Genomic DNA, 20,813 nt, shown 5'->3' on the forward strand with positions numbered 1-20,813 from the left:
GTCATGGGGGATTTCAACATGCAGGTAGACTGGAAGAAAAAGAATGGTACTGGACCCCAAGAAAGGGAGTTTGTGGAGTGCCTCTGAGATGGATTCTTAGAACAGCTTGTACTGGAGCCTACCAGGAAGAAGGCAATTCTAGATTTAGTGTTGTGCAATGAACCAGATTTGATCAGGGACCCCGAGGTAAAGGAACCATTAGGAGGTAGTGATCATAATATGATATGTTTTAATCTACAATTTGAGAAGGGAAAATCGGATGCGTCAGTTTTACATTTGAACAAAGGGAACTATGGAGCTATGAGGGAGCAGCTGGCCAAAGTTCAATGTAACAATACCCTAGCAGGGAAGGCAGTGGAACAACAATGGCAGGTATTTCTAGGAATAATGCAGAAGGTGCAGGATCGGTTCATTCCAAAGAGGAAGAAAAATCCTAAGGGGAGTAAGGAGCGGCCGTGGCTGATGAGGGAAGTAAAGGGCAGTATAAAAATAAGAAAAGAAGTATAACATAGCAAAGATGGGTGGGAAACCAGAGGACTGGGAAGCTTTTAAAGAGCAACAGAAGATAACGAAAAGGCAATACACCAAGAAAAAATGAGGTACGAAGGTAAACTAGCCAAGAATATAAAGGAGGATAGTAAAAGCTTTTTTAGGTATGTGAATAGCAAAAAAGTAGTTAAGACCAAAATTGGGCCATTGAAGACAGAAACAGGTGAATTTATTATGGGGAACAAGGAAATGGCAGACGAGTTGAACAGGTACTTTGGATCTGTTTTCACTAGGGAAGAAACAAACAATCTCCTAGATGTAATAGAGGCCAAAGGAACTAGGGTAAAGGATGAACCGAAGGAAATTTATATTAGGCAAGAAACGGTGTTGGATAGACTGTTGAGTCTGAAGGCTGATAAGTCCCCGGGACCTGATGGTCTGCATCCCAGGGTACTTAAAGAGGTGGCTCTAGAAATTGTGGAGCATTAGTAATCATTTTCCAATGTTCCATAGATTCAGGAACAGTTCCTGCTGATTGGAGGGTGGCTAATGTTGTCCCACTTTTCAAGAAAGGATTGAGAGAGAAAACAGGGAATTATAGACCGGTTAGCCTGACGTCAGTGGTGGGAAAGATGGTGGATTCAATTCTAAAAGAGGAAATTATGACACATTTGGATAGCAGTAGAAAGATCAGTCCGAGTCAGCATGGATTTATAAAGGGAAAATCATGCTTGACTAATCTTCTGGAGTTTTTTGAGGATGTAACTATGAAAATGGTTTCAAGGGAGAGCCAGTGGATGTAGTGTACCTGGTCTTCCAGACAGCTTTTGATAAAGTCCCACATAGGAGATTAGTGGGCAAAATTAGGGCACATGGTATTGGGGGCAGAGTACTGACATGGATTGAAAATTGGCTGGGTGACAGGAAACAAAGAGTAGTGATTAACGGGTCCCTTTCGGAATGGCAGGCTGTGACCAGTGGGGTACCACAAGGTTCGGTGCTGGGACCACAGCTGTTTACAATATACATTAATGATTTAGATGAAGAGATTAAAAGTAACATTAGCAAATTTGCTGATGACACAAAGCTGGGTGGCAGTGTGAAATGTCAGGAGGATGTTATGGGAATGCAGGGTGACTTGGACAGGTTGGGTGAGTGGGCAAATGTATGGCTGGTGCAGTTTAATGTGGATAAATGTGAGGTTATCCATTTTGGTGGCAAGAACAGAAAGGCAGATTACTATCTAAATGGAGTCAAGTTAGGAAAAGGGGAAGTACAACGAGATCTAGGTGTTCTTGTACATCAGTCAATGAAAGCAAGCATGCAGGTACAGCAGGCAGTGAAGAAAGCTAATGGCATGCTGGTTTTTATAACAAGAGGAATTGAGTATAGGAGTAAAGAGGTCCTTCTGCAGCTGTACAAGACCCTGGTGAGACCCCACCTGGGGTATTGTGTGCAGTTTTGGTCTCCAAATTTGAGGAAGGACATTCTTGCTATTGAGGGAGTGCAGCGTAGGTTCACAAGATTAATTCCTGGAATGGCGGGACTGTCATATGTTGAAAGATTGGAGCGACTGGGCTTGTATACACTGGAATTTAGAAGGATGAGAGGGGATCTGATTGAAACATATACGATTATTAAGGGATTGGACACTTTGGAGGCAGGAAGCATGTTCCTGCTGATGGGTGAGTCCAGAACTAGAGGCCACAGTTTAAGAATAAGGGGTAGGCCATTTAGAACAGAGATGCGGAAAAACTTTTTCACCCAGAGAGTGGTGGATACGTGGAATGCTCTGCCCCAGAAGGCTGTAGAGGCCAAGTCTCTGGATGCATTCAAGACACAGTTAGATAGAGCTCTTATAGATAGCGGGGTCAAGGGATACGGGGAGAGGGCAGGAACGGGGTACTGATTGTGTATGATGAGCCACGATCACAGTGAATGACTGTGCTGGCTAGAAGGGCCGAATGGCCTACTCCTATTGTATATTGATTGTGTCTCTTTATAGTTACTGTCAATGGCCACAGGAAATTAAATTTGAGGTATGTGGTGACATCTATGTATTTTGATAATAAATTTACTTTGAACTTTGAAATGTTATCAATTGACATATTTTTGTTATGCACATAATCTTTTATCTAACAATTCATTTTGTTCAGCATACAAACTTTGTATTTCCATAGCTTATATACATTGCTTGTATGTCCATAAAGTGATGCTAGCCACAGGAGTGTCCGTGCATAAGGTGACTGACAGGAAATCATGAAGTGCTGGTGGTTGGGGATGTGGAGGTGTGGGTTAGTGGGTGGAGATGTTGATCATTAAAACTGCTTGTGGAAAGTAATTGTTTTTTGAATCTGGTGGTTCTGCAATGGATACTATGTAGCCTCTTCCCTGATGGGAATGGGGCAAACAGTCCATGAGCAGGGTGGGTGGGATCCTTCATGGCATTCCCGACCATTTTCTGTGCTTCATTAGGATCTTTGACTACTCATTCTAGAGCCTTCCTGTCTGCCGGAGTGCGATTTCCACACCATGCACTGATGCAGCCTGTTAGAATGACATAAGTACAGATGTGCAAACTGTGCATTTCATATTATCATGGTTGACAAGTTCAAAATGGTTTTGGATTTAGTTATTCTGTATTTTGCATTAAAGGTCGCAAGGATTAGGTGACAGAGTTAGATGATCTTTCATAATAGTTATGAAATTAGCAAAGGATTTTAAGCTGTACTGGTGTATTACATTCATTTCTGGTTACCCCAATATAGGAAGGGTGTGGAGGCTTTACAGAGGTGCAGAAGAGAATGTTGCCTAGATTAGAGGGCATGTGCTAGGATCAAGGATCAACTTTATTCACATATACATTTACATGTATTAAGAATTTGCTGTAGCATACTTATCAGAGTGTGACATGCAACAAAAAGTAACAGACCAATAATTTTAAGGAACAAGGAATTATGTAAAAACAAATTTAGAATTACAAATATAGAATAAAATATACATAAATACCAGCATGTATTTACAGTGTAAACAGCATTATAAAAAGTGGTTTCAATTGTTTCCAGTGCAGTGCAATGATTACGGTAATAGATAGAGCAGGTGGGGGAACATAACTAGAATGATTGATCAGATTAACTGCCCTGGGGAAGAAGCTTTAAAGATGATGTGAAGTTTTTGTTCTGAAAACCTTATAAGGAGAGGCTGGACACACTTGGTTTATTTTCTCTGAAGTGGCAAAGGCTGAGGGGAGACCCAGTAAAAGCTTGCGGGAGGCATTGATTTAGTGCCGATATATTTCTGCCTGGGTCAAAATGTACGGACATGCATAAATATAGTTGCTATCACTGAGGAGAAGGTTTTAGGAAGTTGAAGTTCTGAGAATCGATAACTCATCTGGACCAGGTGGACTCCATGCCAGGGTTCTGAACAATATAACTAAAGCGATTGTGGAAGCATTGGGAATGATACAGTATTCCAAGAATTGCTAGATTTTGAAACAGTTCTAAAGGACTGAAAATCTGCAAATGTTTCTCTACTCATTAAGAAGAGAGGGAGGCAGAAGAAAGGAAATGATAGTCCAGTTAGCCTGACTGCAGTGGTTGAGAAGATGTTGGAATCCATTATTCAGGTTGAGAGTTTAGGGTACTTTGAGGCAAATAATAAACTGGCCAAAGTCAGCATGGTTTTATTAAGTGGAATTTTTGCCTGACCAAACTCTTGGAATTCTTTGAGGAAATAACAGGCAGGATAAGCAAAGGAAAGTCAGTGGATATTGTTTACTTGAATTTTTGGAAGGCCTTTGACAATGTAACATATTTGAGGCTACTTAGCCAGATAAGAGCCCGTGGTATCACAGGACAGATACCAGCAGGGATAGAAGACTGGCTGATTGGCAAGAGGAAAAATGTCAAAATAAAGGTGGCCTATTTTGGTTGGCTGTCAGTGACAAGTTGATGTTCCACAGGGGTTGGTATTAGAACCACTTCTTTTCACGTTACATATCGGTGACTTGGATGAAGGAATTTATGGCCTTGTAGCCAAGTTTCAGATGATACAAAGAGAGATGGAGGGGCAGGTAGTGTTGAGTATGCAGAAGGACTTGAACAGATTGGGAGAATGAGCAAAGAAATGGCAGATGGAGTATAGCATAGGGATGTTCATGAGTCATGCACATTAGTAGTTGGAATAAAGGCAGGACTATTTTCAAAATAGGAAGAAAATTTAAAAATCAGAGGGACTTAAGAAGACTTGCACAAGATTCTCAAAATGCTATCTGGCAGATTGAGTTGGTTGTAAGAGGCAAATGCAATGTTAGCATTCAGTTTGAGTGAATTAGGATATAAAAGCAAGCCAAGTCTTTATAAAGCATTGGTCAGACTGCACTTGGAGTATTGTGAGCAGTTTACAGCCCCTTATCTAAGAAAAGGTGTGCTGAATTGGAGAGGGTCAATAGGAAGTTCATGAGTATGAATCTGGGAATTAAAGGGTTAACACATGACGCGTGTTTGGTGGCTGTAGCCAATGGAGTTTAGGCGAATGAAGGAGGATCTCACTGAAACGCATCAATATTGAAAGCCCTAGACAGAGTGGATACGGAGAAGATGTTTCCTATAATGAGTGGGTCTAGGACCTGAGGGCCCAGCCTCAGAATAGAGAAACAGCCACTTAGAACAGAGATGAGAAGAAATTTCTTCAGCTAGAGCATGGTGAATCTGTGGAATTCATTAGCTCGGCTGAGGGGGCCAAGTTATTGAGTATATTTAATACTGTGGTTCAATGTTCTTTGTTAGTCAGGGAATCAAATGTTACTTGGCAAAGGCAGGACAATGGGGTTGAGAGGGATTGTAAATCAGCCATGATTGACAGGTGGAGTAAATTTGAGGGGTGAGTGGCTTAATTTTGATCTACAGTATGTCTTATGCTACCTTAAAAGACTTTAGTCAACTGCATTTTGGAAGTTACATTGTGGAAGCCCTGTTCCAAGTCACTGATAAGGAAAGTGGTGAACTTCGACCTGATTCTTTGAAGAAACCCATTGTGTACTGTCAACCAGTCATTTAAATCCCTGCATCATATCATTTTGACAATTTTCTCTCCATGTTGTCACTGGTCCTGGTTTTTACCAAGCTTCAATCTTGATGACAGTTCTCTGAATGGAGCATTTTACCAAATGCATTGTGAAAGTGTATGTGAACGACCCACCCCATTTCTTTTACTTTCTTCTAAAGATTCTATCAGGTAAAATCTCTGAGTTACTGAAGGGCACATGGAGTAAGGTACCTCAAGTACATTCAGTGGCCTCTTTGTTAGGTACAGGAAGTCCTAATAAAATTCCCAATGAGCGGAATGTACTTTTGATTGGTTTGCTTAGGTCACACTAAAATTAAGTCTGCAACCTATCTACGAACTTGTTGTATGGACAGTTTTGGTGAGAGTGAATTGGACAAGTTCTGTTGAAACCGCTTCAACCGTCTGGAGCCAAGGAGGCAGCCTGTACTGGGGTTGGAGGCTGTAGGTATGAGGGGGTGGGAGGGTGAGAAAGTAGCTTGTATTGTGATGTTCTCTGTTGTGTGCTGTGTGGAAAATTGTCAGCATGCTACGTTGGTGCCAGAAAGTGTGGCGATACTTGTGGGCTGTCCCCAGCACCTCCTTAGGTTGAGTTAGTTGTTAACGCAAACAATGCATTTCACTGTCTGTTTCAGTATTCATATGATAAATAAATCTGAATCTAATTGTATATAACAGCTGCATGAGATTTTCATTTCTGAGCAACAACACAAATGACCTCCAGTAACCCTCTTCCTTCCCTTTTTCCTATGGCCCACTCTCTCTCTCCCTTTCAATTCCTTCTGCAGCCATTTATCTCTTCCATTTATCACCTCCCAGTTTCTCTCTTCAAACCCCACCTGCTCTCTCAGCTGATCTCATCTATCAGGCGCCAGCTTGTGTTCCATTTCCTCCCCCTCCCCTTCTTATTCTGGTTTCTTGTCCCTTTTCTTTCCCGTCCTGATGTAGGGTCTCAGCCTGAAATGTTGACTGTTTCTTCCCTCCCATCAAATGCTGAGTTCCTCCAACATTTTGTGTTTGTTATACAGATGAAAGTTGTGCACCTCTTTGTCATGAAAGCGCATGTTATTTCCTCCTCACGGGCATGGCCTTAACACTACCCTACTCTTAGAGTTTGGTTCAAGTGGGGAGAGGGAACTGAATTACAAGCTGGCAGCTAATAGATGAGAACATAATAAATGGGAGCAGGAGTAGGCCATCTGGCCCATCGAGCTTGCTCCACCATTTAATAAAATGATGGTTGAGCTGGTCATGAGAGCAGGTGATGGAGCAAGTAGGGGTTGAAGAGATAAACTGCTTAATAAGGGGCATCTATGGCCACAGGCTCTGCTATTAATGACCTTTCAGGTCATCTACTGCATCCAGTGCTCCCAATGTGGCCTCCTCTGTATTGGTAAGACCCAGCATAAATTGTGTGACTGCTTTGTTGAGCACCTGCACTCTGTCTACAACAACCAGGATTTTAACCAACCATTCCAACCACTTTAATTCCTATCCCTATGCCCATTCTGATATATTGGTCCATGACCTCCTCTACTGCCACAATGAGGCAACTCTCAAGTTAGAGAAGCAACACCTCATATTCTGTCTGGGTAGCCTCCAACTTGATGGCATGCACACCGATTTCTCAAACTTCAGGTAATTTCTTCTTCCTTCTCCTTCCCTTTTTTTCCAATCCCCACTCTGGCTCTCCTCTTATTGGTCTCTTCTCTTTGCCTGCCTATTACCTCATTCTTCACTTTCTCCCATGGTTCCTCTTCACTCATTGCATCCCTTCTTCTTCAGCCCTTTACCTTTTCCACCTATCACTTCCCAACTTCTCACTTTATCACTCATTTTTTCACCCACCTAGTTTCCCCTTCACTTCTCTCACCTATCACCTTCTATTTTCTACTCCTTCCCCACCCCACCTCACCTACTTATTCTGTCTTATTTGCCCTTTCCTTGCACTCCTGATGAAGGCTCATGGCCCAAAGCATCGACTGTTTACTCCTTCCCATAGATGCTGTCTAAACTGCTGAGTTCCTCCGGAAGTTTGCTTATGTGACTCTGCATTGATTTGTGTGTTAAAGCCACCCAGCCTAGTCCCATTCTTCTTCATATATACTCAGGCAAATACCAGAATTAAAGTATAGTCTTATTTTTTAATGGTAGATGGACAATATAATGGAAGCATTAATGATTGTTTTCAAGATAATTAGAGATCATGTTGGCATTCTCTTGGCAATACAGGAATGTTGCTTCTCATAATTCAAGCATGTGAATAGTTCAATCTCCTTGGCTTGCTCCTCAGAGATTAGCTTTATTTGTCACATATACAAGGATGTATGTACATTTGTAATAAGTGCATGAAATACACAGTGAAATGTGCTGTTTGCTTCATATCCAATCTGGAAAGGGTGTGTTGGGAGCAGTCTGCGAGAGTCACCAAGCTGCCGACTCCAACATAACTTGCTCACAAGTATGTGAAGGAAAGCAACATTGTGATCCATTGTTCTGTGTCTCCTAGATCACCGTACTGTGCATTTTGTGTAGTCAACCTTTCACAGATTGGTATTTTGAGCAAGTGCCCAATCTCTGGGGGATAGACTTGGCAGGACATGAGTTTGAGACCAAACTTCAACTCATCTGATAACTGGCTCATTTTTTATCACATCTACTGAGTTACAGAGAAAAACTTGTCTTGCATACTCTTCATACAGATCAACTTATTACAACAATGCATTGAAAAGTACAAGTAAAACAACAACAATATCCAGAATAAAGTGTTACAGTTACAGTGCAGATAGACAATAAGGAACATGATACTAACAAGGTAGTATGTGAGATCAAGAGTTGATATTATTGTACTGGGGGATGGTACAATAGACTTTTAACAAAAGGTCCCTGAGACTGGAAGTGCAACCTCTCAGGCCCATTGGGAGTGGGTATAAGAGAGAATGTCTAGGATGGGTAAGGTCTTCGATTACGCTGGCTATTTAAAACCATAAGACTTTGGAGCAGAATTAAGCCATTCAGCCTATGAGTCAACTCTGCCATTATCCCTCTCAACACTATTCTGCTCTTTCCCAACCTTTGATGCCCTTTGTTATCAAAAAGCTATCAACATCTGCTTTAAATTTACTAAAAAACATTTGGAGATGCATAATATGATTAGGAACAGTCAGCATGGCTTTGTCAAAGGCAACTCATGCCTTACTAGCCTAATTGGATTTTTTTGAGGATGTGACTAAACACACTAGTGAAATTAAAGCACTGGATGTAGTGTATATGGATCTCAGCAAGGCATTTGATAAGATACCCCATGCAAGACTTATTGAGAAAGTGAGGAGGAATGGGATCCAAGGGACCTGGCTTTGTGGATCCAGAACTGGCTTGACCACAAAAAGCAAAGAGTGGTTGTAGATGGGTGTTATTCTGTATGGAGTTTGGTGATCAGTGTTGTGCTTCAGGGATCTGTTCTGGGACCTCTTCTCTTCATGATTTTCATAAATGACCTGAATGAGGAAGTGGAAGGATAGGTTAGTAAATTTGCTGATGACACAAAGCTTGGGGGTATTGTGGATAGTGTGGAGGGCTGTCAGAGGTTACAGTGGGACATCGATAAGATGCAAAACTGGACTGAGAAGTGAAGACGGTGTTCAAACCAGATAAGTGTGAGGTGGTTCATTTTGGTAGGTCAAATATGATGGCAGAATATAGTATTAATGGTAAGACTCTTGGCAGTGTGGAGGATCGGGGGATCTTGGGGTCCAAGTCCATAGGACACTCAAAGCTACTGCGCAGGTTAATTGTGTAGTTAAGAGGGCATTTGGTGCATTGGCCTTCATGATCCTTGGAATTGAGTTCAAGAGCCGAGAGGTAATGTTACAGTTATATAGGACCCTGTTCAGACTCCACTTGAGGTACTTTGCTCAGATCTGGTCACTCACTACAGGATGGATGTGGGAGCCATAGAAAGGGTGCAGAGGAGATTTATGCCTGGATTGGGGAGCATGCCTCACGAGAAAATGTTAAGTGAACTTAGCCTTTTCTCCTTGGAGTGACGGAGGATGAAAGGTGACCTGATAGAGGTGCAGAAGATGATCGTCATCGTGGCTATCCCTCGGGGTTGAAGATGATGGTCTTCATTCTGTTGATCTATCTATGGGCTCTCAAGTGGCTTATGCATCCAATCTTGGCTTGAAAGTCATTCTGCATTCAGGACAGATGGTTCCAGGTGGCAGATCGGGCTTTTGTTGTTGCTGCCTCTCTTTCCATTTTCTTCTAATTCTGCACGCCTGTTGGCTTCAAAAATTGCTGATCCTTCTCGGATGATGGCTTGCCAGAGTTTCCTGTCCTTGGCATTGGTTTCCCAACTGTTGATGTCGATGTTACATTTCTTCATGTTGGCTTTTAAGACATCTTTGAATCTCTTCTGTTGTCTGCCTCTTTTACATTTTCCTTCTTTAAGCTGGGAGTAGAAGATTTGTTTCGGCAGACATTTGTCTTTCATCCGAACAACATAACTGCTCCATCTTAATTGGTTCTTGATGATGTAGGCTTCAATACTTGTTTTTTTTTCTTCATTTAGCATGCTGATGTTGGTCCTTGTATCTACACAGCTGATTTTTAAGTTGTTTTGAAGGCAGCATTGATGGAACTTTTCACGTGCCTTTAGATGTCGTGAATATGCTGTCCAGGTTTCTGATGCATACTGGAGCATTGGGATTACCATGGCTTTGTACACTAACATTTTGGTGTCTGTTCGGATGTCGCAATCATGAAAGGCTATTGTTTGGTGATGTCCAAAAGCTGTTCCAGCACATTTAAGATGAAGTTGGATCTAGTCATTAAGGTCAACATTGCAGGAGAGGTGACTTCCAAGATACGGAAAGTGGTCCACGTTTTCCAGGGTTATTTCACCAAGTTGAATTGATGGTTCTATTCGATTTGTCTCAGTTGGTGATGGTTGGTAGATGATCTGAGTCTTCTTGGAGTTGATGGTAAGTCCAAGTTTTGGCATTGATCATGTGGATAGTTAAGAGGCTTTTTTTTTTCCCAGGGCTGAAATGGCTAACACAAGAGCGCACAGTTTTAAGGTGATTGGAAGTAGGTACAGAGGAGATGTCAGAGTTAAGTTTTTTTTACACCGAGTGTGATGAGTGCATGGACTGAGCTGCCAGCAACAGTGGTGGAGACAGATACAGTTGAGTCTAAGAGACTCCTGGATAGGTACATTGAGGTACAAAAATAGAGCGTTATGGGTAACCCTAGGTAATTTCTAAAGCAAGGGCATGTTCAGCACAGCATTGTTGGCCAAAGTGCCTGTATTGTGCTGTAGGTCTTCTATATTTGTATGACTTGGCCTCTCTAACTGTCAGTAAACATAAATTCCGTAGATTCACCACTCTCTGGCTGAAGTAATTCCTTATCATCTCTGTTCTGAAGAGACATCCTTCAGTTTTGAGGTTGTGGTCTTTGGTTACAGACTCCCAAGCTGTTGGAAACATCCTCTCACATCCATTCTTTCTCAACGTTTCAGTATTGGATAGGTTTCAAAGTGATCACTCTTCATTGTTCAACCTCCAGTAAATACTAGCCCAGAGCCTCCTTATATATTAACCTTGTTATTTCTGGGAAAATTCTTGTGAATTCCTCTGCAATGACGGCATTTCCTTTTTTAGATAACAGGCTCTAACCTGCTCACAATACTGTAAGTACTGACTGACTAAAGCACTATAAAGCTTCAGTAGCAAGAAGTACAGACACAGTCTGTGGAGGGAAGGTTGCAGTGTCTTGCAGTCATTGGCAGACTGTTACCATACTAAGCTGTGATGCATCTGATAAGGATGCTTTCTATGGTTCAACAATAACAATTGGTGTGTTTCAACAGGAACATGCTGAATTTCCTTAGCCTTCTGGGGAAGTATAGGCACCCATTCACACCCTTGACCATGGCACCTATGTGGGTAGACCAGAAAGCTATTGATGATGTTTCCACGTGGGAGATTGAATCTCTCACCCATGGTCACCTCAGCACCATGGATGCAAACAATCATAGTTTGTTACAGGGTTCTTGTGCTCCTTTCTGTTCTACAGAGGTTTACTGGGGCCATTGATGATTTGAATCCAGTCAAGTACATTTGATTCTGAGGTTTATAAGGAACTGTGGTTCAGACCACACTCTCTGTACCGTAGAGATCCTCCAGCAAACTGTCGCCCTTAAGATTCTGTTATCACTTTTGTCAAATGTGCCTTTGTACTTTTAAACATTTCTTCCCAAAGTGTGTACTAGGTTAAGCTATAGAACAGAAGTAAGCTGTTCTCTGTCATTACATAAATGTTATGTGACACCAAGCATGATCCAGGGAGGTGCAGGAACTTTGTGAATCAGGGAACGTCTGTGGAGGGCATAGACATTCAACATTTTGGCTCAAGACACTTCACCTGAACTGAAAGAAAGACAGAAGATAACACCATAGGATAGAGCAGCAGAAGTCGTCCATTTGGTCCATCAAGTCTGCACCACTATTCCATTAAAACTGATTTATTATCCTTCTCAGCCCCATGTGCCTGCCTTCTCCCTGCAACCTTTGACAACCTTACTAATCAAGAGCTTATTAACTTCCACTTTAATTACCTTGGCCTCAATAGCCATCTGTATCAATGAATTCCACAGATTCATCATTCTCTGGTTAAGGAAATTTCTCCTCATCTCCATTCTAAGGGAATGTTCTTTTATTCTGAGGCTGTGCTCTCTGGTACTAGAATCCCCCACCATAGGAAGCATCCTCTGCAACTCCACACTAGATAGACTTTTTAGTCACAAACAAGAGAAAATCTGCGGATGCTGGAAATCCAAGCATCACACACAAAATGCTGGAGGAACTCAGTAGGCCAGGCAGCATCTGTGGAAAGATCACAGTTGATATTTTGGACTGAGACCGTTCAGCAGAGCTGATCCTGCTGAAGGGTCTCAGCCTGAAACGTCGACTGTTCTCTTTTCCATAGATACTACCTGGCCAGCTGAGTTCCTCTAGTATTTTGTGTGTGTTGCTGATCCTTCAGTATTTGGTAGGTTTCAAGGAGATCCATTCTTATTCTTCTGAGTGCAAGCCCAGAACTTTCAAACACTCCTCATGCATTAAACTTGTCATTCTCAGGATGATTCTCATGAACCCCCTCTGGACTTTTTCCAATTCCTGCACATCCTTTCTTAAACATGGGGCTCAAAACTGCTCTCAGTACTCCAAATGCTGCAGAGATGGTTAATATAAAGAGATAGGGGAAGGGCTGGAGGAGAAGTTGGTGGGAGAATGGGTAGGTGGGAGCATGGGTATCATGTAAGAAGTTTGCTCCAGTGCTTCACCCCCTCCCTTTAAACTGATTACTTCAAGTTCAAGTTTATTGTCATCCGACCGTACCTCTATACAACCAAACAAAATAATGTTCCTCTGAACCAGAGTGCAGCCACAAGGCACATATCACACACAGTATAAAAGAAAATATTACCAAAATTAAGTTAATAAAGTATCATTCATAATGCACGTAGTGCACAGTGCAGATAAACAGTAAATATCTTGTCATCCTAGTGCTGAGAGACTTCAGTGGAAGAAGGGTATTCATTAGTTTCACAGGCTGAGGGAAAAAGCTGCTACCCAGTTTGTCATTATAGTTGTGATATTCCTGTATCTCCTTCCTATTGGTAGTAGGTCAAAGAGATTGTGGGATGGGTGGTAGAGATCCTCAACAATCCTTCAGACCCTCTGTATACAACACATCTGATAATTATCACAAATAGGACAGCCCTTCTTTCTTTCCAGTCCAGATGAAGGACCCGAAATGACTACCTTCCAGTCCCCTCCACAGTTGCTGTCTGATCGAATGATTCCCTCCAGCAGTTTAGTGTGATGCTACAAATTCCTGTATCTGCAGTCTCCCATGACTTTATGCAGTTCTGTTGTAAGTCCAGTCTTTCTTTCTTCCAAGTGTTGTGCTAATGTATGATCTTTCCCTTTCTTTCAGGTTGACAGGTTTCAATCTGCCATCACCGGTCATCAGCAGCAAGAATTGGCTGCGGTTACATTTCACCTCAGACAGCAACCACCGGCGGAGAGGCTTTAGTGCACAGTATCAAGGTGAGTGGTTCTCCAAATGTAGCCTGGGTAGTCCGCAACCCAATTATTCAAACGTCCCTGTAGGTGGGAATCTCCGAACAAGAATCAGAATCAGAATCAGGTTTGATATCTCTGGCACACAGTGTGTCATGAAATATGTTGTTTTGGGGCAGCAGGACATTATAATACATAATTTTAAAAAATCTATAAATTATTATATATATATTACTAAGTAGTGCAAAAAGAGAGGGGAAAATATATTGAGGTAGTGTAGAATGTTCATTGTTCATCAGATGGTGGTGGGGAAGAAGCTGTTTCTAAAGCATCGAGTGACTGTGTCACCAGATCCTTAACCACACTGATTCCCACACTCCCTTGAAACTCTTTTGGTAAATTGCTTTATATTTGTATCATGTACTGAGGTACAGTGAAGAGCTTGTCTTGCATTCTGGTCATGCCGATCAATTCTTCACAGCAGTGCATTGAGGTAGTACAAGGGAAGATGATGAGAGAGTGCCCAGTAAATTGTAAAAGTTACAGAGAAAGTGCAGTGCATGCTGGTAATCAGGTACGTACACACACACTCACTCTCACCCTCACCCCTTCTCTGCCCTTCCTCTCCCACTGAAGATTGATGTATTCTTCAGAGAGACATTGTGGGCAAGGATCACCACTTAAGGCTTCGGAAAATCAGTTAATTGGTTTATTATTGTCACATGAATGCGCCATGTTGCAGTGAGAAAACTTGTATACTGTTCATCAAATCATTATTAAAGAACACTGAGAAAGTACAAGGTAAAGCAATGACAGGATGCAGAATAAAGTGTCGCAGCTACTGAGGAACTGCAGTGCAGGCAGATAATAAGGTGCAAGGTCAGGTAGATTGTGAGTTTAAGCCTCCAGTTTATCTCTAGAGAGACTCAATGGTGCCACAGTCCACATTGTTAAAGTTCACAGAGTCACATAGCGGAGAAAATGGTCCTTTGGCTCACCTAGTCCATGCCAAACTATTAATCTGCCCAGTCCCATTGACCTGCACATGGACAGTAACCCTCCACGTTATTTACATCCATCTACCTATCCATTTTTTTTCTTAAACGTTGAAATCAAACACACAACCACTGTTTTCACTGGCAGGTCGTTCCACACTCACACTACTTTCTGAATAATGATCTCCATATGCTCCCTTTAAACAGTTCACCTTTCACTCTTAACCCATGACCTCTAGACTCTTCCAACCTCAGTGGAAAAAGTCAGTTCTACTCTGTCTTCCATGCTTCCATGAATTTAACCAATGTTACTGAAAACTATTATATCACAGTGTGGCATCTACAAAATAAAGTAAATTATTGGAGTACTAATGAGAGGAACAGAACATTTCCCTGCAGAAGAAGTAAACAGAGTCAGCTAAATATTAAAATATATCATGGACATGGCAAGGAAGAAGCCAGAAAGAGTTCTGGTGAAAGTTCATGATCTGAATACACCCGGACTAAGCACTGTTGTAGTTCAAAGAAAAGCCACAGGGCTAGTCAAAACGGGGCTGTGAGGGTCACTGAGAGTTGAATTCAAGATTCCTAACCTAGGATAAAGGAGATTACAAGGTGGTTTTCCAGTTCACTCAGAAGTTAAAAGAATGGAGAACATCATTTTTACATCAGTTTCATTAGATCAGCACTGTAGGTAAACATGAGGGGGCAATATATTCAAACAGAAAAATGTTCAACACTTGATGTTTCTGGTCAATGACCTTCTATGAAGTCATATGAAATCTTTATCTAGAGTGATTAAAGCATAAAATCATACAGAAATAGGCCCTATAGCCCAAATCATCTGTACTGACGATGGTGCCCACCAAGCTTGTCTTTTTGCTCACATTTGTCACATATCCTTCTATATCAGGGGTTTCCCCAGCCTGGGGTCTATGGACCCATTCTTGACTGCTATTGTTCCATGGCAAAAAAGGTTGAAAACCCTTGTTATAAATTCTCATCTTGGCTGAAAACATCAACTGAAGATCGGGACACTTCATCAGGACTTAGGTACGTGTACAGGAAAGGTTCAGAGGAATATGGATCAAACACAGGCAAATGGGACTGGTTCAAACAGATAAGTTTGTCAGCATGGGATGAGTTGAATAATGAAGGGTGTTAGCACAAAATGTCTGCTGTTTGTCTTTTCCATATGCTGCCTGACCTGCTGAGTTCCTCCAGTATTTTGTGTGTGTTGCTGAGGATTTCCATATTCTGAAGACTGTTTATGATCCTTCTGATCAAAGTACACATCCAAACATTTTTAAATGTGGTACTGTATTTGTACCTGCTTTATCACTTCCTACTGCAGCTAGCTCCATATATGAACCACCGTCTGCATGAAGAAATTTTCCCTCACATCTCTCTTATTTTTCGCCCCCTCAACTTTAACGTACACTCTCAATTTTTAGTTCCTCTTGCCAAGGAACAAGACTGGGTGCATTCACCCTACCATAATCTTACACACCTCAAAAGATGGTATGAGGAATCATGATTTTAAGGTGATTGGAGGTAAGTATCGGTGGGGGGTGGTATATCGGAGGTAATTTTTTTTTTTACACAGTGTGGTGTGTGTGTGTGTGTGGAATGCCCTGCTGGGGTGGTGGTAGATTCAGATATGTTAGAGACATTTAAGAAACTCTTCAATAGGCACATGGATGAAAGAAATGTAATGGAGGGCTTTTTGGGAGAGAAAAGCCAGCCAGTGGTATAGTGGCATGAACACTGGACTTTGAAGCAAATGTTCCCGAGTTCAAATCCAGCCAGCTCCTTGCACACTTCCCATGCAGGGTTGAGAATCAAGCGAGCAACTTGACCTCGTAAAAGACAGTCAAGTGCCACAGGAATGGCAAAAATGGCGCCCACTGCGCCACAAGACACGATAAAACAACAACAAAGTGAGAGGGAAGATTTAAACTGATCTTAGAGTAGGTTAAAAGGTTGGCACAATATTGTGGGCCAAATGAGTTGTACAGTGCTGTTATGTTCTATATGTAACCCCTTCACCAGACGCATATGAAAACTTGGCTCATTGCTGGCCCCGGTAAATAGGACTCAGCAGTGAGAAAGCCACCTTTTATTAGCAATAGGTGGGGTTGATAGGACTTGCAATTCAACCAAACAGGACTGTTGTGATGTTCTGGTTAAATAAACTTTGATTTGAGTGAATGCTGTGTAAATACTGCCCATACACAATTCACAGTCGGCAAGAAATAACAAATCACGCATTGCATAAAGTTATAAAGAAAGTATATTTACAAATTTGAGCTTTATCGAACAATTAGTAGGGAAAAAGGTAAGGAGAAAAATAAAAGAGCCTATTCCAATTAAACAAGTCTACATATGCACATCAGTGGAGCTCATCTTAAAGTCAGCTTTTACTCACTCTCTGGACCTGGGACCATCTTCCGAGCTTTGCTTGAAATCAATGTTGAACAAACGGGCACTCTCTCTGAAGTATTGGCCGTTCCTCCTTGGATCCATTTGTCTGCACAAAGCATCTTGTTCAATGGGATCGCTCCTTCCCACAGCATTCTCGGCCATCTTCCCTCCTGTCCTCTCTGCAGCTTCCATCTAAAGGACCCCCGATCCAGACTACTGCCCTTCAGAAAACTCTTCACCACAATTCTGATTGGCTGACTCACAGTCCTAAGTTGGACAACAAGTGTCCTATCTTAGCCAAAACAAAAACACACTTTCCAGTATGGCACACTGCTTTTACAGAAAACGGCTAATATAAGCTACCTCCAGCAAAGCAGTAGAAATCTTAACTAGGCCGTTACATATATTTTATGTTTTAATCCATTGCTGGTGGAATGAGAGTTCTAAAAGGACAGAGGGGTATTAATGAGAAACATTCATTATTTGCTTCATTCCAAGACAATTGCCTCAAAGAATTTTGATGACACGGTTGCATTAATGAGATGAAATTGATGAGGTCGTTACCAGAGTACAGAAGTCCCGTCTACAAAACGGTTTTCCCTGGAAGAAATGACCACACACTGTCCAACAGAAAGACTTTTTATGTTATAAGGCACAGAAGAAAGATGGGCAGAATGGAGAGAAATCATTTGTGGTATGGCCTGGCAATTTATCAATTAGTACATCTCTTGTAGGCAACTTTACTGTTCAGTGAAGAAAAAAGCATTATATCAGGGTGGATTCATATTTACTGGCAATCTGGGAAATGCTTTGCCTCAACAGATGAAAAGGGAAGTGTAATATTATCTGGCATTGATGTTTATAAGCACTGACACTTCTGCAGTTTGTCACTCTTGTTCTGAAGCCAATGCAAATTTATTGGCTCAGCTTGCTTCATTGGTGGTGGTCTCAATGTTTTTATGTGTTCTATTAGAGGAATTGAAAATGGTTTATTATTATCATGTGTAACAAGATATCATGATAAGCTTTTCTTGCATACTGTTCACAGTGATCCTATCTAAGAAGTCCTGACGTGGGGTATCAACAGCAGTGGGAATTGAACAGCAATCAGTAATCACTGGTGCAGTAATGGAATTAGACTAACTGCAATGCGACTATGCCACCCCCTATGATCACCACAGAAGCCAAATCAGAAGACTATCCTAAAGCATTTTCTTCACATGCTCACAAACAAATCCTGATGAAAGGTATCAGCCCGAGATTTTGACTGTTTCTTCCCCTCCATTGCTGCTGCCTGACTAACTTACTCCAGTATTTTACATAGAACATAGAAAATTAAAGCACAGTGCAAGCCCTTCAGCCTACTATATAATGCCAAACTTTTAACCTACCCTCAGATCAATTTAATCCTTTCATCTTACTAACCCCCATTTTTCCATCTTCTATGTGCCCTCCCAAGAGTTTCTTAAATGTCCCTAATTTGTCTACCTCTAGCACACCATCCTTGGCAGTGCATTACAGACATCCACCACTCTCTGTGTTGAAAGAAACCTTTGGCATCCTTCCTTTGCTTTCCTCCAATCACCTTAAAATAATGTCCTGTCATATTCACTATTTCTGCCCTGGGAAAAGAGTTCCTGGTTATCTACTCAGTCTTTGTCTCCTATCAGCTTATCACAGAGGTACTGGAAAACTTGGGCAGTACAGATACTTTTCTGCAGAATCTCTTGTATCTAACTTATTAACAAGGTGGATTGTGCAGTCAAGAGTGTATCTTATTGTATTAGGGAACTAATTAGTAGTTTTATTGCAACGTGATAGAATCTGTCCTTGAGTATGGTGGTATGTATTTCAGGCTTTTATATTTTCTGTCCAGTGGAAGAGGGGAAAAGAATGAAAGGGTGGATTCATGAATCATCTTGGCTGCTTTACCAAGGCAACGATGGAGAGGAGTCTAGCTCCTTTGATGTGCTGAGCTGCATCCACAATTATTTGTTGTTTCTTGTGGTTGTATGCAGAGCTGTTGTCTTACAAAGCTGTAATGCATCTAGATAGGATGCTTCCTGTGGTGCACCAATAAAAACTATTGAGGGTTAACAGGGACGTGCCAAATTGCTTTAGCCTCCTGAGGAAGTGGAGGATGTGGACACCACAGAAGGCCTGTGATATCACTAACCAGGTCCCTCACCATTTCAAAGATGGAAGTGACTGGCCTTGTACTCCTCATGGCTATCTGGTATGGGTACTCCCTCAAGCCCGTGGTCCAGACTTTGCATCTAACAATATAAGCACCAACAAGATAGCATCCAGCTCCAACAAGACAGCCTCTAGCTCCAACAATATAACATCAAGCTCCAACAGATGATCTCTAAGGGGTCACCAGCTTGCAGTGGTCCCACACACCTTCAGAATTTGTGAGATGCTTGTCAAAATCTCTTAGGGAAGGAACAGCAAAGTGTTTAAAAAGCAGTGGAGCCGATTGATAGGTTGTTGTCTCATGGAATGGATATTTAGAATGGTGGATAGTGTAGCTTTCAAGTAGCTTGCTTTGTTCAGGATGTTGCCAAGCTTCTGGAGAAGCACTCATCCAGGCAAGCAGAGAATAAAAGTTATTCTTGTGTCATGTCTTGTTCATGCCGTAATAACTCTTGCTGGACTTCAGCATTTCAAGAGCATTTCTGGGACTGGACATTTGAAAACAAATGAGACATTGTCATGTTTATTACTTAAAAAAAAGCATTTGGAGTTCAGTGAACATGTCAAGACAATAGTTTTGAAGTAAGATCTACAAGGAGACAGGTTTATTTCATGTGACTCTACTACGTACTGGCTATGCCCATCGTATATTTTCTTCTGTTTCTGAGGGAAAATGACCAGCATTTAAAGAGAGTGCAAAGCTTATTTTGTTCCCTGTATTTCATTGAAACCCCAATACACCATCCATGTGATTTCAGAATTGGATTCTTCACACCTGGTGCTCATTGTGTCTCTGTTAAATGAGATTAGCAGTTTCCCACAGTGAGATAGAATTCTGGCGAATTGATTTATTTGGAAGTTGTTGATTATGTGACATTTGCTTACACTGGATCAGATGCAAATGAAGCGTCATGCTGTCCAGATCTGATTGTTACTGCCAAGACCTTTCCATTAAATTCTGTCAACTCTCTGCAAAACACATATTCCTGAACAGCTGTCTGTCTTGTCTAAAGTTGCTTAAATTTATTTCAGGTTTAAGTGAACCAAAATCATGTTTATTATTACTGGCATATGTTGTGAAAATTGCTGTTTAGTGACAGAGTTACAGTGCAATACATCAAATATATTATATAAAATTATAATAAGAAATATGCTGTCTGTATATATGTGTATATATATCTTTCACAGTACACCTGTGCACCTGCTCGTTAATACAAATATCTAATCAACCAATCAGGTGGCAGCAGCCCGATGCATAAAAGTATGAAGATATGGTTAAGAGGTTCATTTGTTGTTCAGATCAAACATCAGAATGGGGAAGAAAAATGATCTAAGTGACTTTGACTATAGAATGATTGTTGGAGGCACACAGAATGGTTTCAATATCTTACAAGCTGCTGATCTCTTAACATTCTCTAGAGTTTACAGAAAATGCTGTAGACATTTTGGGCTGAGATTCTGCATCAGAACTGGAAATGAAGGAGGGCAGAAGCCAGAAATTTTGTATTGCACTGTACTGAGCCAGAAAACAATAAATTGCTTGACATAT

The 20,813-nt window shown here is 41.4% G+C and overlaps 1 protein-coding gene across 1 annotated transcript in view; it reads left to right on the top strand.

The window, feature by feature from the left end:
* The window catches only part of LOC132400744 (CUB and sushi domain-containing protein 1-like), a 2,029,389-nt gene that overhangs the window by 1,299,124 nt on the left and 709,452 nt on the right, over positions 1–20,813 (top strand). Inside the window, exon 6 of the mRNA XM_059982042.1 lies at positions 13,564–13,676. Coding sequence (XP_059838025.1) covers positions 13,564–13,676 — 113 coding nt within the window. The remainder of the gene's footprint in view (positions 1–13,563; positions 13,677–20,813) is intronic.

This window comes from Hypanus sabinus, chromosome 10, assembly GCF_030144855.1.
Source record: "Hypanus sabinus isolate sHypSab1 chromosome 10, sHypSab1.hap1, whole genome shotgun sequence".
NCBI classification, from domain to species: Eukaryota; Metazoa; Chordata; class Chondrichthyes; order Myliobatiformes; family Dasyatidae; genus Hypanus; species Hypanus sabinus.